At 33.7% G+C, this 22304-nt stretch overlaps 1 protein-coding gene across 3 annotated transcripts in view; it reads left to right on the forward strand.

Moving 5' to 3' along the window:
* Positions 1-19706, forward strand: part of LOC150091747 (cyclin-dependent kinase 14-like) — a 205235-nt gene extending 185529 nt beyond the window's left edge. For 2 of the 3 annotated variants that reach the window (XM_090385502.1, XM_090385519.1), the window contains exons 17-19: positions 6880-6999; positions 11483-11521; positions 19124-19706. In XM_090385502.1, the coding sequence (XP_090241628.1) occupies positions 6880-6977 (98 nt within the window). In that variant the 3' untranslated portion in view covers positions 6978-6999; positions 11483-11521; positions 19124-19706. The remainder of the gene's footprint in view (positions 1-6879; positions 7000-11482; positions 11522-19123) is intronic. The other variant, XM_090385511.1, reaches the window with a different exon arrangement.
* Positions 19707-22304: the final 2598 nt, after the last annotated feature.

A 22304-nucleotide genomic window follows, 5' to 3' on the forward strand; every position in this document is an offset into this window, starting at 1 on the left:
AAATGGATTAGAAAGTTTTTAGGATGTTTAGTTCTTTTTGCAGATAAGAAATAATTCATTGAATATTCATCAGATTTACAGCAAAAGCTTATTATTTCAGTACTTACCTTAAAATCTAATAAGTACTGATCTCCAATAAGTACATTACTGAAATAATAAGCTTTTGCTGGAAATTTGATGAATAAATCAACAGTACTTCAAGCCCTAGCTGCAAAATTATATAACTATTCATTGAATATTCTGAGAGCTGAAGAATATGGAAATAAGAGATCATAACGAATGTTATTCATGGTGAACAACTGTTAAATATTCAGACACACATGGCCTGAATGTTTAACAAAGCAGGGCATGTCAGCATGTCCATTCAAATATTAATGGCAAGTTGATCACATTTTGCCAATACGGTTAGGTTCATATATTGTGGTTTCCCTGAGCCTATCAATCAGCATTTCTATTACTGTATTGATATTACATGGTGATTCAGAATCCTTCAGGATCTATATGAGAGAGGACTCTGAGGCAATTTTCTCCTCTCAAAATTTTCTGCAGTATTTTCCCTTTCACTTACATTATTAAGATGCTCTCTCTCCCATCAGTATATCCACGCATTCTGCTCTTTTTGATCATAGCATAATCACCTAACTAATGAACTTCTGAAATTCAGTTGAAGCACATCTCTTTGCATATGATCTGTCAATATCATGTTGTGCTCAAAATATGACTTCTATAGAAAAACAACTGCAGATCTCAATAAATAAAATCATTGTATGGAAAAACTGCAATGACTATCATTTATCAAAACAGCAGCTGTCCATATTTGTAAAAAATGTAGCCTATATCCATACCCCGAGATTACAGCAACAGGACTACATCATTTCTGCTCAAGAGGATGAAAGCAAAAAATCCAAACTAGCTATCTAAAAAAAAATACATATTCTTCAAGCAGTATAAGCTAAAAATGAAATCACCAACCACATTGCCCTTTATGATCTTTATCAAACCCTGTCAAGATCATATCTAGACTATGGTGCTCTAGCCATAATTCTGCTAGAAAGAGTGCACCAGTATGGGTTGAACCTGTTCAGTGCAGTGCTTTTACAGTTTCCTTAGAAATTCTTAAATCTCCAGTTCAAACTTTGTGTAGATACACATAATCTACTATGGCATCTCAGAAGGAAAATGTTATTAGTAAACTATGCATATAAAATTTGTGGCCTGCCAACACATCCTCTTTGGTCATCATACATCTTTCAACCTTGATAGACAGTATTATATAGAAATAAGCTTTGTGAAAACAAACTTGCAGGCATTAGACTTCATAAGATCATTTTAAACTGGGACCTACAAATTGACAAAATCGATCAAGATCCCTCCGTGGATTACAAATTTGGTAATTATAATAGTTATTTTTAGGGAAGACATTGCTGGTAAACACATGTATACACTTTATTCTGCTCATATCCAAAAATGTGGTCAATATAGCCAGTATACACTGATGGCTCAAATCAGGTGTAGCAATAGGTACTGTTTCAACCTCTCTGCCAATAGAGTTCTCAGCAGAATTAGTTGCCATTCACTTAGCACTTGGGAAAGAAACCATCACATAAATTCTTGCAATAATGCATCAATTCTATGCAGACTAAACCACATACTAATCATCCCCTGCTGAAATAAATTAGATCTAAATCAATCTGGTTGAAAGACAACACAGTATGGTTGTCGTTGGTGGTGTAGGGTTTAATGACACAATGGATACTGAGGTCAAATTCTGTCTGTAATTTATTTACAAGGAGATTCTATAGCTTGTTTTTTTTTTTTTTTTTTATGAAAAACCGAAACGCGAAAGGTATTAGAACCTATAGTACTTAATACTGTGGATAGGTTGAAGGTTGAGAAGATGAAGATACTTGTTGACATTGACATTAGACTTGAATTTCTGTAGATTATAATTTTCAAGAAATATGTGTGAAGGGTAGTTTTTCCACAAAACAGAAATTGAAGGGATAAATGAAGAAAAAAAGTTGATTCTGTGAGTTGAAGTTGGACAGTACTGTTGACTGGTTGCAACATGTGTTTGGACTGGTTTGAAAGAAAGAGGGAAAATTATATAAGCCAATTCAGAAGAACAGTGTTCATGGAAGTATCTGTAGAAAAGGCATACAGCAGAAACAAAATGTCTATGAGACAGGGAATGGAGAAACTTTGTAAGAGAATGGTCATCAATTAATCAATTAAACTAACTGCCCTCTTTTGAATGGAGTCTAGAAGCCTCGGGTTGTCGGAGCATCACCCCATATGTGTGGAACAATTTTCCATGGTAGGACAGATTTGAGATGTATGTAGAGTGAGTGACTGTTTAAAAACTTTAAAAGAAAAGTAACACTGACAGCAAAGGAAAAAATCCAGTTTTTTGATGCAGAGGAAGCAATATTTGTGATTTGCTTATGCCAAGAGAGAGAGAGAGACTAGAAGTCAGGTTGCTCCCTAATAGAGCTATATGATCTGGTCTAGAAATCTTAGTGTCATTGAAGATAAACACAGGAACAGAGAATCCTTTTGCAACCTGGGTGGTCACTTCCAGCATACTAGAAGCAATATTTCTGAACCTTCACGCAGGGGTTATACTCAAAGTTACTAACAGTCTCACCATCATTAAGTTTCGAGCAGAGGATCTGCTTGCACTTTTACGACAACTGGACTTCACTGAAATTTAGTCCACTTGACTCAAGTGTCACCTGAATATCAGTTCCATCAGTATTTTATGCTCTCAGATAGCAAGCTCTAGCTCTCATACCTGAGAGATTGTGACAAGCAGCTATTGAATCATATACATCTGTATAGGCCAATACTCTTCAAGTATAGTAAGAGTTCTATATTTGTATCATTTTCGAGGAAATAAGATAAAATCTATGCTTCATTCAATCTGGAGAATGACTGGAAGGTACTTGAGTGGATGGATAAATAATGAGGACAGTCAATCAGTAAATTACGTACAGTAAGTTGAGTGTGAAAGGGTGTGTGTTGAGGAGGATTTTCTCCCAATAATAAAAAGAGATGTGTAAGATGAGTATGCCCAGTTCTCAGTCTTGCCAGTACTTACCGTTCTCTCTCATCTGAATCTGGAGAGCCACAGCTTTGGATCTTTTATCTGATAAAGTTTGTTTTGGTATTGCTTTTCAAGATCTGTGACTAATTATCGTAACACACCATGCAAATTATGGACTTAATCTGTATAAGGAACCTGAGGGTGTTGTGAGAATATTGAAAGAGGATGCTTGGTGGCAAGGTTAGAACTGTTATTTCCTAGAATGCCAGAATGTCCCAGAATACAGCAAAATGTTTACTGACTGATTGGACTCGCTGCAGAAGAGTAACTGATAGTGAATTTTTCAGTGTAGGATGACAGGAAGAGAAATTCTCTCTTTTGGCACAGATTACACTGAGAGTCAATATAGGTTAGAGTGGGTGAAATAGAAAAGTCAACAATCTGATCACATGCTAACTTTATGGCATATAGGATGGCAGTGAATATACTGGATAAAACTGGTAATGAGGCTGTAGCTGTAAATGAAGGAAGAACTGTTGCAGCATCTACCTTATTGTCAGTTTTGACCTGTCAGTATATATTTTACAGGCATTGGAGTTAAGAACAGCTTGAGCTGCATGCAATTGTCTGTTATTAGCATTAGTACAGGTATATAATGCAAGAAAGCAAGCTTATACAGCATCAGCCAAAAAAAAAAAAAAAAAAAAACCTTCCCATTTCACCCATCCATTTGTTCCAAATGTTTGTCTAGTTCTACCTTTAATTTATTTAAGCTATCAACTTCCACAATGACAGATGAAAGTTTGTTCCAACAATCAACTGGAACCTGCTTGCTAATGGAAAATTTCCACACATCTATTTGACAACTGTCTTTCCTCAATTTCAGTTTATGGCCCCTCAGGTTTGTAATCTGAGCAAGAGGAAGAATCTCATCAGCATTGAGCCTGGTCAATCCATTCAAGGCCTTATACACCTCGATCAGATCGCCTCGCAGATGCCTAGTCTTCAGATGCTGCAATTTGCAGAACTTAAGCCTTTCTTTGTAAGAGCACCCCTTTGTTCCCCTCACCAGACTTGTTGCTCTTCTCTGTACTCGTTCTGGCAACTCTACATCCTTCCTAAAATGAGGCTTCCAGACCTATACACAGTACTCAAGGTGTGGCCTGACCATTGCCTTATACAAGGGGATAATCATCACCTTATCCCTGCTTGCAAAATTCCTGTATATCATTGACAATACCCCATGACCTACTCTTCTGAGCAGTGCAGACAGCCTGTCTGCACTGCTCAGAAAGCTTCATGTCTGACTGCACAATTACCTCCAAGTCTCTTTCATTCTCCACTACCCTGAGTGTAACACCACTCAGTTGCTACATTTCTCTGGGGTTACTGCTACCCATATGTAGTGCTTTGCATTTGTCAATGTTAAACTTCAGTTGCCACTTCTGTGCCCATCTGTTATTGCAGTAAGATGTAACATTCTTCTCTCATTTGTGAAAGTGGTCATCATGAAAGGCAAGAGCATACAACCAGGGTGTACAGGAAGAATTGTATCCTGAAAATTGTTACTTAAATCGATATTCCAAGTTTGAGCAAGTTCTTTAAGTCTGAGGACAATTTACAGGTGGTTAACATCATAGAAGGAATCTCACCAAGCATTATACAGACACTCCCAACTACAGTGCAATGGGAGACTCCAAATCTTAGCAGCATAGAGAGATAGCAGTGTTTTTCTACAACAAGATGTTATTGGGAGCATGTCCTTCGATGTAAAGGCTTTGAATTGGGGAATCATGAATTTCCCAGGGCTGTCCTCAGAATACTGTGCTGGATGATGTTTAGCTATTCTCAAGTGCTTCTCCTGGTAGAGGCATATACCAGAGAACCAAAATCTAAACATGAATGAATTAGAGACCAGTAAAGTTATAGTAAGGTATACTGTTCAGCTCCCCATGACATGGACGAGACTGACTGAAGTATGTTTGACTGTTTAGACAAGTGGTTCTTAGATGAGTAATAGTAATAGTAATCGTGGCATGTGATGCAAGCAAGTAAGTGTATGAGCTTATGTAGCATCAGTCAAAAAAAAAAAAAAAAAATTCACACAACCATTCCTTCTAAATGTTTGTCCAGTTCCTCCTTAAATTTATTTAATCTATCAACTTCCACAACGACAGATGGAAGTTTGTTCCAGCAATTAACCACCCGCTGGCTAAAGGCAAATTTCCACACATCTATTCTACAGCTGTCTTTTCTCAATTTGAATTTATGCCCCCTTAGGTTCGTAATCTGAACAAGTGGAAGAATCCCATCAGAATTCAGCGTGCTCAACCCATTCGAGGCCTTATTAGATGATGTGCTTGAAAATTAACAAGGAAAACTGAGTCGAAGGAGGGAAAATGCTCTTTAAGCATGCAACACGAAACGCTTGGTACATGGGAACCACAATATAGTATTTATCCTGTTGGTTCCCAGCACATTCTGAAATACTAAGAAATGTGCAGATCAGGCACAAAAAAACAACCAATAAATTCAGCTGATACTGAAATAAAAGACACTTATCCTTCTAGGCTTCTAGAAAATAAAATGAGAAGCGACCTTGTTAGTGTGTGGATCACATACTCATATTACTCATCTTCATCTTCTCATTAGCATGAACCCTCCATAACATACTTAACATACCATTCTTACAGTAAAACATGTATTACTTGATTGTCCTTGCTATCAGCAGGAAAAATGAGATGTTTTTATCTCTCAGAAATATACAAGAACCTATAACACAAGCATATTTTGAGAAAAAAAGTAAACCCACTTGAACACTTCACCTTTTTAAGGAAGAACTTATGTTTTCTCTTTTTTAATCAGTATATCCTTGAAATTTGTTCCACAAATAATATACTATATGATAGACAAAGTGTGGTTATTGTCCCCCTTCTGCCAAAACTTTGTTTATCAATAACAACAATAATCCACTTCTGTGTAAAAATAAAAAATGATTAATTTTTTATTGCTCTGAGGAACTTATGTTAACATAATTTATAATGTAGATATACACAAAGAAATTGTTACATAAATTTGGAAAAGGACATATGTTGCAACTTGGGCCTGCAGGTGATCACCAGCAACAAAAAACCGTGATCTAAAGAAAACAGACTTACATATTCTCCATACTATTTGCGTACATAGCCTTTGGCTATGCACCTGTGATGCGTAAGTGTTTTGCATATATTTATAATAATTAGTTGATAGAAAGAAATACTAGAATTACCAGATCACTGATGTTGTGCTGATGTAGTTAAAATCTTAACATGAATTCAAAGAAAATTCATTGAGTAAAGAAAACATTAAAAAAATTACCTGGAGAAAGAGAGAAATTTCACCTCTTTCCTTTTAGTGATTCTTTTATTAGTCTACTCATTACATTTCATATATTAAAGTCAACTTAATTTACTCATCTTAGTTTCTGAGTTTTCTTCTTTAGGTTCAGGTTAATTATTTTACCATTTATTAGATGGTCCTTTAACTGAAGCATAAAATCACAGAAAATATAAAGCTGTAAACTTTACTGTTACATAATGTTTTTAAAAATTTATAATAAATAACATTGCTAACAGTCTTAATTGTTAAGATTCATTATTGACAGTTAACAGTTTTCCTGTTGTGTCAATTCTATTCATTTTGCTCTACTAGAACAAATATTATCTTTGTAGAAAACACGAAATAAGTGGATGAGTTCTTTTATGTGTTATGATTACTGAATTTTAAAGCTGACATTAGTTGATATTAGTTAAAACATTGAGTTTCAAATGATTTAATTTCAATTTCGTTATCAGAGGTCTCTATCTTTACTGTTCCTGGCTGTAAACTAAGTCCAGAAACAAACAACCAGGCAAAATCTGTGATAAAAGCAACTACCAAAATACGACGCTAGCACATCTCCTGTGATAGGGTAGGTAAGTCTCAATTTTTTTTTCATATTTTTGGGTACAAGTAATAACTAAAGAGAAAAAATAAATAAAAACATGTAACTGCTTATGAATGTGTATCATCCACTGTTCCATTAATGTCCTCCATGTATAGTGGTTTAACCACTAGTCCCTTATTTGGAGATCTGGATTGTGCAAATTTAAAAATATATACATCATAAGAAAAAAAAAGAATAATAAAATAATAAAATTAAAGCTTATGTACATAATCAATTAAAATTTTATGAAGCTATAAATACAGGATTAAATTAACTATGTACAATTATAAATATAAAATTACATGAACATTTAACATGGGGAAACTTTCCTTTACATGTAGACCAAACTGTTAAGCATGATGGAAAGTCATGTGATGGATAAGAGATCAGTTTAACATCCTGAGATGCCACTCATTTAGGGAGTTCTTGGTTTGATTCCTATTGTGACAACAAGAAAACCTACCCTCCTGCCCAATATCAGTCAGAGGGAGTACAGTTTCCCCATGAATTATTCCAGATTTTTCAGCCAGCACAATGTGCAAATCAGCCTACAAATAGTGGCATAGCTACCATGTAGGCAAGCAAGGCAAGGCAATTGTCTCTGGGCCCGGGCCCTTTAGGGGCCTGGCATATTTGGCTGTCTCCTGTTTTTGCAATTTTCATTAAGTAGGGGTCCGAACATGTTCTTTGCCTCCGGGGCCCAAAAAGAGTAGCTACGCTAGTGCCTGCAAATGCACACTTCTGCAGACAAATAACATTACAGATATGAGCGACAAGTGCCAGTTCTAAAAAAATAATAATAACAAAAATAATAAGCACTCTCTTCCTTCTGCATTGTTGGGAACCATTTTGTAATTCCAAAGTTTTAAAAATGTTTTAGCAGTTTGATCTGCATTACATAATTGGGGTTTGCTAAATACAAACACCCCCATTCCTATTGATATTGAAGTGCCTTGATTTATTGGTGCATCAGAAGGAATAGAAAGGAAGAAGTCATACTCTCTAGATTATGCATTGGTCATACTCATCTAATGCCCAATTAGTTGCTCACAAAAGATGGCCCTCCTAAAGCTATAATGCACTTATTACAGACTTTTGGTACACCTTTTTGGTTTTGACACGAAGGTTAAGATAAAATGGTATTTGCTGATCAGTTTTAGAAAAATGAAGAGATCATCAATATCCTCTCAATCTCCTAGAATATGTTATGTCAGCTGATCACAACAAAAAGAGAATGCTGTTTGCCACTCTTTTAGTTATGATGGTCATTCTAAGACAAAACGTTTTACTCTAGTAAGGATTGTCAGTTATTGCAGCGTGGAGGGCCATCTTTTGTGAGCAACTAATTGGACATTAGATGAGTATGACCAATGCATAATCTAGAGAGTATGACTTCTTCCTTTCTATTCCTTCTTAGGCTTGATAACCATTGCTTGGGCTCCCTTTTGTTTTCAAGTAATTTATTGTTCATTTTCTCTTTCCAAACAACGAACCATTTCTTTTACAGGTCTGTTATATAATGGGTTTATAGTCAACTTCAGGTATCTTGAAGGAAGATGAGACCGGGTTGTAGTCACTTTTGGCAGCAGAGTAGGCCTGTTCATTTCCTGGGATTCTAAGCATGCTCAGGGATTTGACTAAAAATTATGAGCTGATCATATGCACAAAGTTGTACTAACTGGTTTTGAATTTTTTGCAAGTTAAATAGTTAGTTTATATAACAGTTTGAGAATGCAACTAAGAGAATGTATTCTCTAAGACTAGTAAGATGGCATATAATTCCACTATGAAAATGCTCTTTTCCAGAGGAAGCTGATACTGGCTTGCAGAACTATAGCTGCATCAATTTCACACTCCAGTTTAGAGCCATCTGTGTATACTTGAGTGTAACTGCTATTCTGAAAATAGTGAGCGATGTTTAATTGTCTGATGTTCTGGGAATCAAATATTGATATCACCCTGGGCTAGCAGACAGATGGCTGGCTACATCTCTGGCTGGTGTGTTCAGGAGGCCTGGACCACCTCGGACCACCGGGCCATAACCTTCCAAACGTCTAGAATCCAACAGCAACCATTGAATCCCAAACTCACACTAAACAGATTTAAAATAGAAAATGATAACTGGGACAACTTCATAGCAGCTCTGGGCATCTCTGTCATGCAACTCCCAGCGGAGGACTGTAACTTGCTGGATCCAGCAAGTGCACCAGAGAACTGTTACCGGGGTCATTACAAATGCCTGTACCTTTAAATGAAAAAATCCACTCTCCACCACTGTTCCCTGATGATCCCCAGAGCTGCGGTGCCTCCGCAGAGAGGTAAATAGTAAAAGGAAAGCTTTCCAAAGAGCAAGATCATGGCTGCAACCAGAGGTGGAGGTCTTAAGACAACAATATAGAATAGCCAGGAACACCTATATGGTTCAATCATTATGTTTAAATAATGATTGATTTATCGAAAGAAATGAAAACGTAGCCTGTAAAATCAAGCAAATTATAATAATAGACAAATTATTTACAACTTACAAATGTTAAAGAATGTTTATTCTTCATCACCATTGACTAAATACCCACTTGTTGATCACTCATTATTGGCTCAGCACTCATTAGTTTGTTGCACAAGGAGTCGTCTTCTTCAGAAATGTTTCAAGAGGCGTTTGTTTCCAAGATAATCTCTTTTAATTATAAATTTCACGACTGCATGCATAAGCATTTTTTAACGGCACATACAAATTGCAACTAACACGATTCGCGTGGAGTAACAAGTTTACGAAGCTTAAAATAAAGGAATGAAGAGAAGATTCTGAAAATTTATTTATGTTTTTTATAGAATTGAAGATTTCAGTAAAGGGGAAACATTTCACCATAATAATGTAAAAAACCACACAATCCCAGCTATCGGCATTTTCGCAAATGCACGAAGTTGAGTTTACTACCTGTTTATAATTGCTTGCAGTAACAGAAAAGCCCAATAAACCAGAAAGTGCAAATTGTTTTTATTCTTTTATGGTCATGATCTCCAGAAATGTGCTTTAGAAAAATATCACAAAGCCGTTCAAAATTGGTTCTTATAACGGAACATATGATGATGATAAAAGTGTAGTGCATTTTAATGATTTGAATTGGTAACTAATACAATTTACAAACCACGCTCACAACCTTTTATATGGCCTTAAGGTCATGCTTGTGACCTCTAAAATTACATTTTAGAGAGATAAATAGCTTAGTTATACAGCGAAAATTTCAACTTCCGAGATCTTGAAACGAATTACCAAAAAACACAATGTGTTATTGGTTTCGCATTACGATATTTTAACGATACAATAGTGTCTCTGGAACTGATTAATATCGTAACACGGGGTACACTTGTATTGTATAGCTATGCACGTGGTTTGGAATGCGGTATTTATGAATGTTTAACATTCATTTTTTGCAATTAATGTTCATATTTTCGATTTTGTTGATACTTGATACTTGGGGGAAAAAATTCATAAACCCAGGAACTCATAAAGCGAGAACTGCCTGTAATTATAGCTGCCATATATTTTATTATCCTGTAATAAAAAAAATTTCTCTAAGTGAAATTCATTGGTGCGAAATGGGCCTAAAGAGAGAGAAATGTCACCTTTTGTTGCATTGATTATAAGTATTAAACAGAAAATAATATATAAGAAGTGGATATTCTCCCTTCAGCAGTTACATACAATTATACATAACAACATAGTGCATATTTTAACATACAGCTTATGTACATTATGACTAGCAATGGCGGAAAAAATGAAACTTTGCAATCTGTTATTACATGTAAGAAATTGATTGAATTTCTCCACAGCATAATTGCTATCTTTCTCATGTTGACTAACACATTAATTGTCTTTTCACATCATCATGTGATTTATGATTTCTTTCATGATAGACAGTTGTCTGTCATGAAAAAGCTAAAAGTTCCTTAACATTTTAGGTGAAAATTGCAAAAATTCTTTAGTATTAGACTTATAAAAATTTCTCTTGATTAATACTGCTACATTCTTAACTTGTACAGATACTTTGAACCCCCATTTTAAATCAAAAGAGATGTATTTTACTCCCTTTAACTTCAAATTAACCAGGTTTTACTGTGTCTCTAATTGGTAGTAAAATCTGAGCTTTCTCCTGAACTTCCTTCAAGTTCAGCTATATCATCAAACATTATTTATTAAACCATTGTAATAATTGAATCATATTTTTATCTAAATATTTATAGCAATTAACTGGATCTCTTCTTGTAAAATGTTTTTCAAGGCTAGTTTTTAGTTCTTTATGGCCTAGAGAATTCTGCAAAGATTCTTCTAAAATCTTCCATTTTACTTTGCAAAAATACCTAATGGCTTTATTCTAGTAATGTGATGGTTCCTGCTTTATACTCTTTTGAAATTTTCTTCTTAAAATAGTTGCACTAATTTTAAATTTTATTAAAATAATTTTACTTTCCAGATGAAACAGATTTGAACAAGTTGCTGAGAAAATCAAGAAGTAAGTTGTATTATCTCAATTATCGTTTAATAAAAATGAAAATTTCCTGTATGTAGTGTTCATTCAGATATAGTTTCCTGTATACATTCAGGAAACTTGAGTTAAACTTTTTGAATAAAAAAAAACTGGAAAATGTGTGTTACATATTAAACAATATATATATTTTTTAATTGCTACAAATTCTAGTCCCCCCCCCCCCCGTGCTTTTCGGCAACCATACCAACCCAACAGTCACTTACCATTATAATATGCCGCCAAATATATATCTTCTCTTATCTTCTCTATAATATGCCACCAAATGATATACAGTAAATCCCCAACTTACATAAGCCCAAATTATGTAAATTCAGACTTACATAATTTTTTTTTTTTTTAGGATTGTAAAATTTAAAACAGTAAAAAATTTAAAAAAAAGCAATCAGTAATGACGAACACAGCACGCACAAATTGCCCAAGTGAGATATGGAGTAACAAACTTAAAAATAGGAATGAAGTGAAGATTCTGAAAATATATTTATGGTTTTTTCATATGAAGGGGACACACATTTCACCATAATGTAAAAACCTACAGAATTACAGTTATCGGTATTATCAAATGCAATAAGATCAAGTTTACTACCCATTTATAATGAATTGCACCAACAGAAAAGCCCAATAAACCGGAAACTGCAAATTGTTTTTATTGTTTTATCACAGTAACCTCCAAAAATGTGCTTTAGTAAAATGTGAGCTTGCGTGAGGTGATAATAGTGTGCTTCCACCTTAACCTGAAAATTTCATTTTGACTATTATCATGGTGCCAACTAAGAGAATAAGTGACAGTGGTACTAGTAAATCTACCAATAAAAGGAAAGCGATCAATATGAATCAGAAAATTAAAATAATAAGGATATATGAAAATGGTTGAACATTAACAAGTATCACGTGGAATTTAGATTTGTCAGGGTCAACAGCGAACACAGTAATAAAGGACAAAGAATATGAGAAGCGGTAAAGTGTCAGCTCCAATGAAGTCAACTATAATAACCAAGGCTACAAAATACATATCAGTTTTTACCGTACAATAACATGCATTCTTTCTTTCTACCTTTTATGTTTTATTTTCTTATGTGCCACTCTGGCTACTTCACCGCTGTCCCCAGATAAAGTTTTTAATTGAACTAATTAAAAATATATAACTATTTTCTGTATATATAACTAATTAATTGAAAAATATATAACTATTTTTCTTCATTCTTCTGAGGATATTATGTGGTTTTTGTAATTTTGGCATACCACGGATATAGTAGAAATTTTATTAGTCATTTTATTAGTCATTCCCGAGTTACGTAAAACTCGACTTACATAAGGAGTCCTAGAATATCTCTCACGTATGTCGGGGACTTACTGTACACAAATATTTTAGGCAGATATTTTAGCAGCATTATACTTCCAATAGTTTGTATATACGTAGTTTTCATTGCAGGATAATATTATTTTGCTCCTTCACTGATTCCAGTGAAATTTTTAGTCAACAGAATTTACACATAACAGAATTTTCATCACTAATATTATAAATCATAGTTTTACAAGCTTCAAAGTCTGAATTTTTCCAAACCTAATTGAGAGGGGGTTTTTTTTGTTTTTTATCCCATATTGAAACATTCATTTAACTTTAATTTCTTGCTTTTTCTGAAAAATATCCACATACACAAATCAATCAAGTTTCAAATCTAAAAAAACATGTGGCCATGTGATTACTTCAAATTTTGCTGATGTTACAAAAGTTGAAATAAACAATAGCAAACAAGGTATGCTGCTTCAATAAAACCTGAATTATTTGGTTGGTCAGAAAAGTGCCTATTAATTAACCCTCTGTATTGTCCCATAAAAAAAATAAAAACTTAAAAATATAAATGTTTATAAGAATTATTATACCAGTATCAATTTTGTAATAAGAATTATTACACCAGTGTCAACTTGAGTATAATATTCACTTGTGATGTACATTAGTAACTATTTTTTAATTGGAGAAAGTATAGCCATAAAATAATTCTTTAATCATATCTTGTTTGTGCACTTTGTGCACAAACACTGTATGATTAAAGAATCACTGTCCATCTGCTTCAGTATTCATTTTCTGCAAAAGACTTAGATTTACTAAAGATGTTATTTGATTTGCATTGTCTACTATAGAGTCAGAATAAAGAATAAAATTACAAAATGCACCATTTCAACTAGGGACATTCCAGGGTGTATTGCTGTCATGGTGCAAACTTTTTTTTGTTACTACTTTATGTTTTAATTCTGACTCATAAAAATATTTGTTGAAAATAAACTGAACCATAAATGAAAATATAGTTTTTAGTATTAGTAAATGTTAAACAGGTACAATATTATTGAATGTAATAAATATTTATACATAAAGATTTAAAAATGATAATCACCACACCACCTTTTAGGTTTTGTCGCTGTGGTGCAGTGCACCACTTGAACCATTTGTTGGCATGGCCCTGATTTCATCTATTTCTTGCCTTTTATCCCAAAGAAGGGAAAAAAAATTAAATGATATATATAAAATCAATCTACTCTTGGATTTGTTTTTCCATACCCATTAGAGTTTGAAGTACAATATTGGAAAATGTGTGGTTTTAAGTCTGGGTGATAGTAATCCCAGATTAACTTATTACTTGATAAGCAACAAACTTAGGCAGTTAACATCCTTCTGAGCAGAACACCCATTCTATTAAACATATAGATCATAGATCTGCTGAAACAATGTGGTAAGTAACAACAAATATATCCTACAGACACCTCAGTTTTGTAAGTTGTAGAGGCTTGAGACCTAATGTCTGCATGATGACTTGACTGAGGTATTTAAGGCCTTGAAAAGCTTTAGTAAAATAAATAATGCGAATAATCTTTTTCTTTTGCAGTTAGCACAAACTAGAGGACCTCACATTTAAATTAAGGAAGAGTAGCTGTAAATTGGATAAGAAAATTCTCTTTGAGCCATAGTGCTAACTATTGGAATAAATAATGACATATTTTTTTAGAATCAGAGAGCTTATTATGTAAATTTTAGGAATGAATGGACCACATAATATTTACTTTTTCTTCTTTTTTTTTTTTGAAGCTGATGCTGAATAAGTATTTTAATTGCATCAATTTGCAAGTATTACTAAGGCCTTTAGTAATACTTCACTTAGTTGAATTAAACCTTTTTCAACATGAAGTTTATATACAAAATTTTAATTATATGAGGTGTGTCCAAAAAGTAAGGCAAACAGGTGTAGCAGAAACATATGCACAATATAAAGCAACATTTCATCACATCTTGATGAGTAATCATATGCACAGGAATAGGCAGAAGAGCACATAAGTATAATACACATATACATATGTGCAAACGGCCTGCGTAGCCATGTGGTCAGGAGCTGGAGAGCAGTAGCCCACGCTCTTTGAGTAGACCGAGGTTCAAGCCTCTGACTGCTAAATACAGTCAATCTGCCAACCCACACTGGACCAGTGTTGCAGATTATGGTCCATTTCCATCAGCATGAATCATTGAGGAGGCTTCCATTCTGCAGTGGATTGATAATGGCTGCAGTTTACTTATGTGCAAATGGCATCACTACAAATATATGGCAGCAATAATAGAAAGGTGAATCAAACTTTACAATGAGAAGCATTATCCATTTTTTAAATGTCAAAGGCAGCACATTCACAGAAATTCACCATAAATTAGTAGTTATGTATGATGAACAAACTGTGAGCAGAAAAATATATTGCTGTGGTACAATGTGCATTGATCTTCAAGATGAATGGTGGAATTCTTCCTGCAAGAAGAGATGATTAATGCCATCCAATGCTTTCACAAACTCAGTAAATAAGAGATGCTGTTTATTCGGGTGTTGATACTGTGAAAATGTGTGATCATCATTCTCCATAACAATGCTACACCACACACACACACACACACACACAGCCAGCCAGCCAGCATGGGTGGGATAATTTTTGTTATGAATATTTGTATTTATAGTTAAAATTTTTTTCTACATTTATTAGTTAAATATAATAATCTGATAATTATTACATAAGATTAATAACATTTGTGGTTATAATAATATTATTAAATACTGAAGACGATACTTTGATTTACACTTTGTTTATAATGTACATGGCAGTCTCATCTCTAGATTAATATACTTGCCTCTATGCAGGATATTAAAATAATTGCATTTTATTTTGTTTTGTAAATCTAATATTTAAGTTTATAAATTTTAAGTTTAAGTTATGCTTAAATGTTCTTATTTCGATAATTATATTAAATATTCTATTATTTTTATTTATTTATATATATATAAAAAAAAGTTATTTGTTTACTGATTGCCAACCTCACACATATAGACTGAACCTAGCCTTTGACAATTTTTGAACTTAGCCCCACAAATCCTAGAGCTGGCCCTGCACATACATACCACTCTGCAGACCTAATAGTGGTTCAGTCAGAAAGTCAAAAGTGGTTGAGTCTGAAAGTTTTGCTACTTCCACTGCATATAGGCATGGCCTGAATTTGTTTGTTAACCCCAGGTTAGATACTGTATACTGCCTTCTAGAATTTAATTTTTGTGTATTGGTGAAAGCAGAACAATTACCAGTTAGACGTTACTTTCATTTTTATACGAAACTGAAGACCTTTTAATGCTGATTCTGTAGTCAATTTCATAATTATATGATCTTGTTTATACTCCAGCATGATCACTAAGTCAGAGGAGTTTACAATAAATCACGAATACAATCATTAATCATATATAGCAGTCATGAGCTTGAACCATGGTTTGCTCAAAGAGCATGTGTTACTGCATTTCCACTCCTGACCACTCAGGCCATATATACAGTAAAATCTCGTTAAAAAAACTGATTTCAGTACATCATTTTGATGTACCAAAATTTCATTCTAATGAATGTGGCTGAAATTTCAGAAAAAATCATTATTTGTTCAGATAAATTCTATTGAACTTTTATAATATAAGGTGTGGCGATAAAGTTCCTGGACTGGTGCTGTTGAAATCACATTCAATGAGTCAGAAAATAAACAGAAGTGGTATGTTGTAGTGCAAACTTCCTCCAACAGATGGTGGTACATAGACTATCCAGTAGGCTGATAGGTTCCAAGTAACAACCAGTTTCATTAGTAGTGTTAATGATCCATGTCATGATTTTGCAAGAGAGCAACAAACAAATATCAAATTTTTTTTTGAACTGGGAAAATCTGAAAGAGAAACATATGAAACATTATAAACCAATTATGTTGAAGAAACATTAAGTCGTACTAGTGTGTTTGAATGGTATAAGTAGTTCAAAGATAGATATAAGGATGTTCATGTTGACCCAAGAAGTGGTCAATATGACCACTTCTTGTCATGTCAGTCAACCTCTCAAAATGAGGACAGAGTTGCAAAAATTCAGGAAGTTGTGGTAAAAGTTTCTCATTCAACCCTCAGAACGATGGCTGTTAATGATTCATCAAATTCTGCATGAAGATTTATGGAAAAGGAAGGTCAGTGCAAAATTTGTGCCACACAGCCTCATGAATGAGTAGAAGCAATGAAGAGTGTCATTATGCGAAGACTTCATCCAGACTTGTCAAGAAAATAATAATTTCCTGGACTGTATTCATGTTGACCCAAGAAGTGGACATCAGTCAACCTCTCAAAATGAGGACTGGAGATAAGCATTGGGTGTTTCAGAACAATCCAGAGATGAAACATCAGAGCATGCAATGGACTTCAAAATCATCGAGGCCAAAAAAGTTTCGTTTACACAAGTCCAGGATCAATATGATGCTGATCATGTTTTTCAACAAACAGGGTGTAATCTACAAGGGATTTGTACCTGATGGGAAGAGAGTCAATGCTGAGTACAGGTGCTTCAAAGGCTATTGAAGTCCATTTCCTGAGCGAGGAAATGGACTTCGCAATTTTGAAAGAAAGGCAGCTGGTTTTTCTTGCACAACCATGCCCCCACCCATTCTGCACTTGTGAAGACAGACATTTCTGATTAAATATGCATTGTGCAGATCAACCATCCATCCTACTCTCCCAATCTAGCACCAGCAGACTTCTTCCTCTTTTCCAAGGAAAGATATTTCAGGATGTTGAGGACATAAAGAAAAACATAATTGCTGAACTGAACATCATCTCTTTGGACAACCTCACTGACTTGTTTCCGAAACTTTTAGAACAGTGTAATAAATGCATTCAGTTAAGTGGTGATTACTTTGAATAAATATAAAACCATTTTTAAGCCCCTTCACTTTGTGTTCTTTTTATTGCACCAGTCCAGGCACTTTATTGCCATATTTCCACACCTTGTATACAGAAGTAGCAGGAATTTCAACTTTATTTTACATAAACATCAACTTTAAAATCAATAATAAATAAAATAACAAAATCTGTACTAACATAGTAAAAATGATAAGTAAAATGAAAGTATATTTAAGTTAAATTTTAGCTGAATAAAATTTTAGCTAAAACATAATTGAAAATGTGTGGATTCAGATTTCATTAAATTGATTGATTACTGATTCTGACCCATTTTTTGCTGAATAAGTGAACTATTACAGGAATGTTTCTAAAGTGAAAAATGTAATCATAAAAACACAAGGCCTCTTTCGTTATGGTCTCATATCTGCTTTTCATATGTTTTCTCTGATTTTCTTCTAGAAAACACAGGAGTGAAAAAAAGGAACGGAAAAAAATTATAGTACCTTTGAACACCACAACAGAAGAAAAATGTATTTTAGCATAATCACTCAAAAGTATAAAAAAAAAAAATAATGGTAGAGTATGTGGTACTGAATTCTTTTGCCATATCTTTCAAACTTCGTTTTTTTTCTTGTAGTGAATCCTCCCATAGCCATATATACAATATGATGTCAGTCAGTTTTTTTGCAAAGTTTTTCATTTGTTATCAACCAATACACTTTATGCAGTGGACTTCAAAAATAATGCATTGTATTGAATTTTTCATGAACCTGTTTCACTCAAATGAGACTTACAAAGTGCTAATCTTAAGGGAAGTTATCTGGGACTCAGAAATATTTTCATTATAGTGAAGTTTTGTTAAAATAGTATTCTTTGCAATAGGAGTTTACTATTTTTACATTTGTATATATTTACTGATTTAAGTAGTACTGCTGAGACCTTTTCATCTCAGACACCATTTCAGCCACTGAAACAATATCTTCTGTGGAAAAAATTTGTTACCAATCCACAATGATACCTACCGTTGTATCTCTGTATCAATAAATGGGCCTCATGTACCTTACTTTCTGGACATCTCCTTCCTTTGTAATTTTATGTCTGTCATTAAGATAAGTTTGGCAAGGGAACTGAATAAAATGGCAATGTTGTTTTCTTCGGTTACCTTGAAAGAATATTTCTCAAAATATTCTTTAGGCAAAACTAGGGTTTCCAGAAAAGATATTTCAGTGACTCAGAAAAAAATGGAGACATATAATTCATCTCACTAACTTATAATATGCTACATTTATTATCAGGAGTGAAGAATATTTGTATGTTGTTTGAGAAACTAATGTAATATTTCTTTTGTTTTTAGATATTCCCAAAATCTAGGGAGTATACCAGAGGGAGAGAGAGAGAAAGAGTGTAATTGACCAGTAGAAAGTCAGCCTGCATACCACTCCTTGAGGACCAACCCATAAACGTGCTGCCTTTTGAAGAAATGGCATTTTACAAGTGTCTAATTGTGTGTATTTGTGTGTGTGCATGCATGCATGTGGAGGGAATGGTGTAAACTTTAACAACACAGCTAGATGCACTGCTCCGAAGACAAGATGGTGTAGTGGTGTACCTCCAGTTCAGTGGACTTTGCTACACCTAAAGACATATCACCTATAACATCCCAACAATTATGGTATCAAAGGTGTGCTCTCCTTCCCCTGACAGTCCACCAATCTGTCCAATTTCCAGTAAAGTCAGCTTTCCGTGTTTTGTAGACAGGATGTTATCAGGAACTATACCCTCTTGGAATTTGTCTTATGTTAGGCAAATCATTATACGGTTTTACTGATGAACAGACATTCTGAATGAACATTAATATATACAACAAAGGTTGTAATTGAATGTCTGGGAATCCAGTTTTCATTTTTTTAATTACTGCACTTGGAAAAATTTGTAACTTTTACAATGTATGTACACAACTCCTTAGAAGTTTAAACTGATTATAACACATTTGGTTTTCATAAAAGCACTGTGAAAAGTGAAAAAAAAATATGTGTTTTTTAATCTACTTCAGATATGGCTTCATTCAGTGGTGAAGTAGATATTTTTGCAAGACAATTTGGAAGTGTATAGCTGTTTAAATTTATAAGATGTAATCAGTAATTTTGCTCATAATTAAAGCAGAATGGAGGAATCTCCTTTCAGAAATATCAGAGAGAAACTTGTAATGTATTCACTACCAGTCATCTGAATTGCCTTCATTGTGATTGCATGTAAATTTAAATATTATTTTAAATTATTTTCTGGATTTTTTATTTATTCCCAGAAATTAATTTTTTACAAGTACATTAAATGTTTAGTGATTTCTTGCTTGCACCGACCAAGTGAAAAGAATTTAATTAGTAAGTGAGAGAGTAACACATAAAAAACTGACACAAGGCACAGATATTTAGGAGATAACATATATTAAATTTAGAAAATTCAGAACATATATAGAAGCTTTTGGCTACTGTATATAGCCTTTTTTCAACTAATTGATCACTGGCAAGTGGTTGTTTTTATGTGCTGTAGCTGTACGTAAGCACGAGGTCATCACAGAGGAGGGAAGAGTGGTTTATGGGTAGTTACGAACGGTGACGAGGGAGAAACAGGAAGGGAGACAGTTGAGATGGGTGAATGCCGTCATAGGTGGCAGCCAAGCTCATGGACTATGAGAGGCTCAAAGACTGGATGTATGCGGGTGCCACGGTCCCTGTTGATCATATTCCAGGTGACACTGATGTGTGCTTATTCCAGCCAACGGGGATCCTGAAATTGCGCAAGAAGCCTATGATTTTTGCATCCTTGGGTTCTTCAGTCATGTTAAATGTTGCCCAACAAATTTTAAAATTATTTTAATTTTATTTATTTATTTTTTTTTTTTTTACTCATATTGACTTCCAAGGTAGGTGACCAAATTTTGGCTATAATAGCACTTTATGAATTGAATTGAATTAAATTAAATCACATTATTAATTTAATTTAGTTCAATTTGAAGTTTTTAACATTTTTTTTTTGTGTTCCATCTTTTCTAGTGTCACTTAGAACTATAAGTGTCACTTATAAATTTTATGTAATTTATTTAAATTATTGAAAAAGAGAACATCACTGCTGTCTATGAGATGCATGGCGACAAGTTTATTTTAATATTGTGTGCTGTTTCTCAAACTGTGTTCCATGGATCCCCACTCGTGTTTCATAAAACTACAGAGAACATCACAGTAATGATGGAGAGACAAAGTAAAAAAATTTTTTAATATGAATATTTATTTTTTAAAGTTTCACAAAGTAGAAAAAAGTGTCTGTGTCTTGTCCGGTCCATCCATCCATTACGGGTGATTAACTTGTGGAAGGGTTTGTATTAAACAGTCTTACTTATTTCTTGGTATACTATCTACTTAATGTTTACTTGTTATATTCTCTTGCACTGGCACAGCTCGTCTTTTATCAGCTGTTATTTAATTTGATATTTGGTTTTGGCTTGGTGTATTATTATATTGTCAGCAGTGTGCATGCTATTTTGCAATGTACTTGTTTATATATGTGGTGGCACTTCAGTCTTTGGAAGAAAATGCAGGTACAGTAGGCTTTCAGAATAATAGCACCTTCAAGGATTCAAGGTGCCATTATTTCGATTTTTCCGTTATCTAGAAAGTTTTATTTTTAATATATTAAATGCAGAAATAATGAGACTAAATAAGAAATAAAGAAATTAACTGCATATAAAATACATAAACACGATGACCCAATGTTATATGTTGCCATTAATACACCTGCTTATGCCCCATTCTATTTTCTTTATTATATCAAGTTTAGTCTGTGCAGTAGCACAGTAGTAATGTCACCATCCTCCCCACACCGAATTTCGAATTTCATCAATGACGCGAGGAACTTTTATGGGTTTTTTTTTTCACTCTATGGCTGAGTTAGTCTGTCTGAGGTAGCAAGGTTTTTTCCCTAGAAACGGTTTCCCTAGGTTCATTAACTTTAGGAGCCATGGTGAGGGGTTTTTAATTTAAAATAAATGTAAAAACGTGGTATAATCCATGATATCAGTACAGAATTCACTTTCAACATGCTGAATGTAAACAAACACAGTAATCACGTGACTTGCTGTTTTCTTTTTTTTTTTGCCACTACAAGACATCTGTGCTGTATGTAAACATCTGATCTCAATGTGCCATTAGCTTGAATGTTCCATTATATGGTGCACCATTATTTTGATAGTCAAATATTTGTATATGAATATTTGATTTTCACATTTTGTTTCATTATTAAATACAAGCGGTTGTTTTTATTATTTTGTATTTTTATAAGGTGTTTTACTTTATTAATAGAGATAAATTTTAACTGATAGCTGAAAATTTAGTGGGAACTTTAAATTAAATTTCAAATTATGTAAAACTCGCACTCTGGATTTTTATTTCATTTTGAAATAACAATATTTCACAATTAATTTTACATCTAACCATTTATAAAAGAATTAATTACTAATGTTTTACTGACATTCTCTATGA

The sequence above is a fragment of the Mastigoproctus giganteus genome, chromosome 1 (genome assembly GCF_048544385.1).
Source record: "Mastigoproctus giganteus isolate SK-2022 chromosome 1, ASM4854438v1, whole genome shotgun sequence".
Classification (NCBI taxonomy): domain Eukaryota; kingdom Metazoa; phylum Arthropoda; class Arachnida; order Uropygi; family Thelyphonidae; genus Mastigoproctus; species Mastigoproctus giganteus.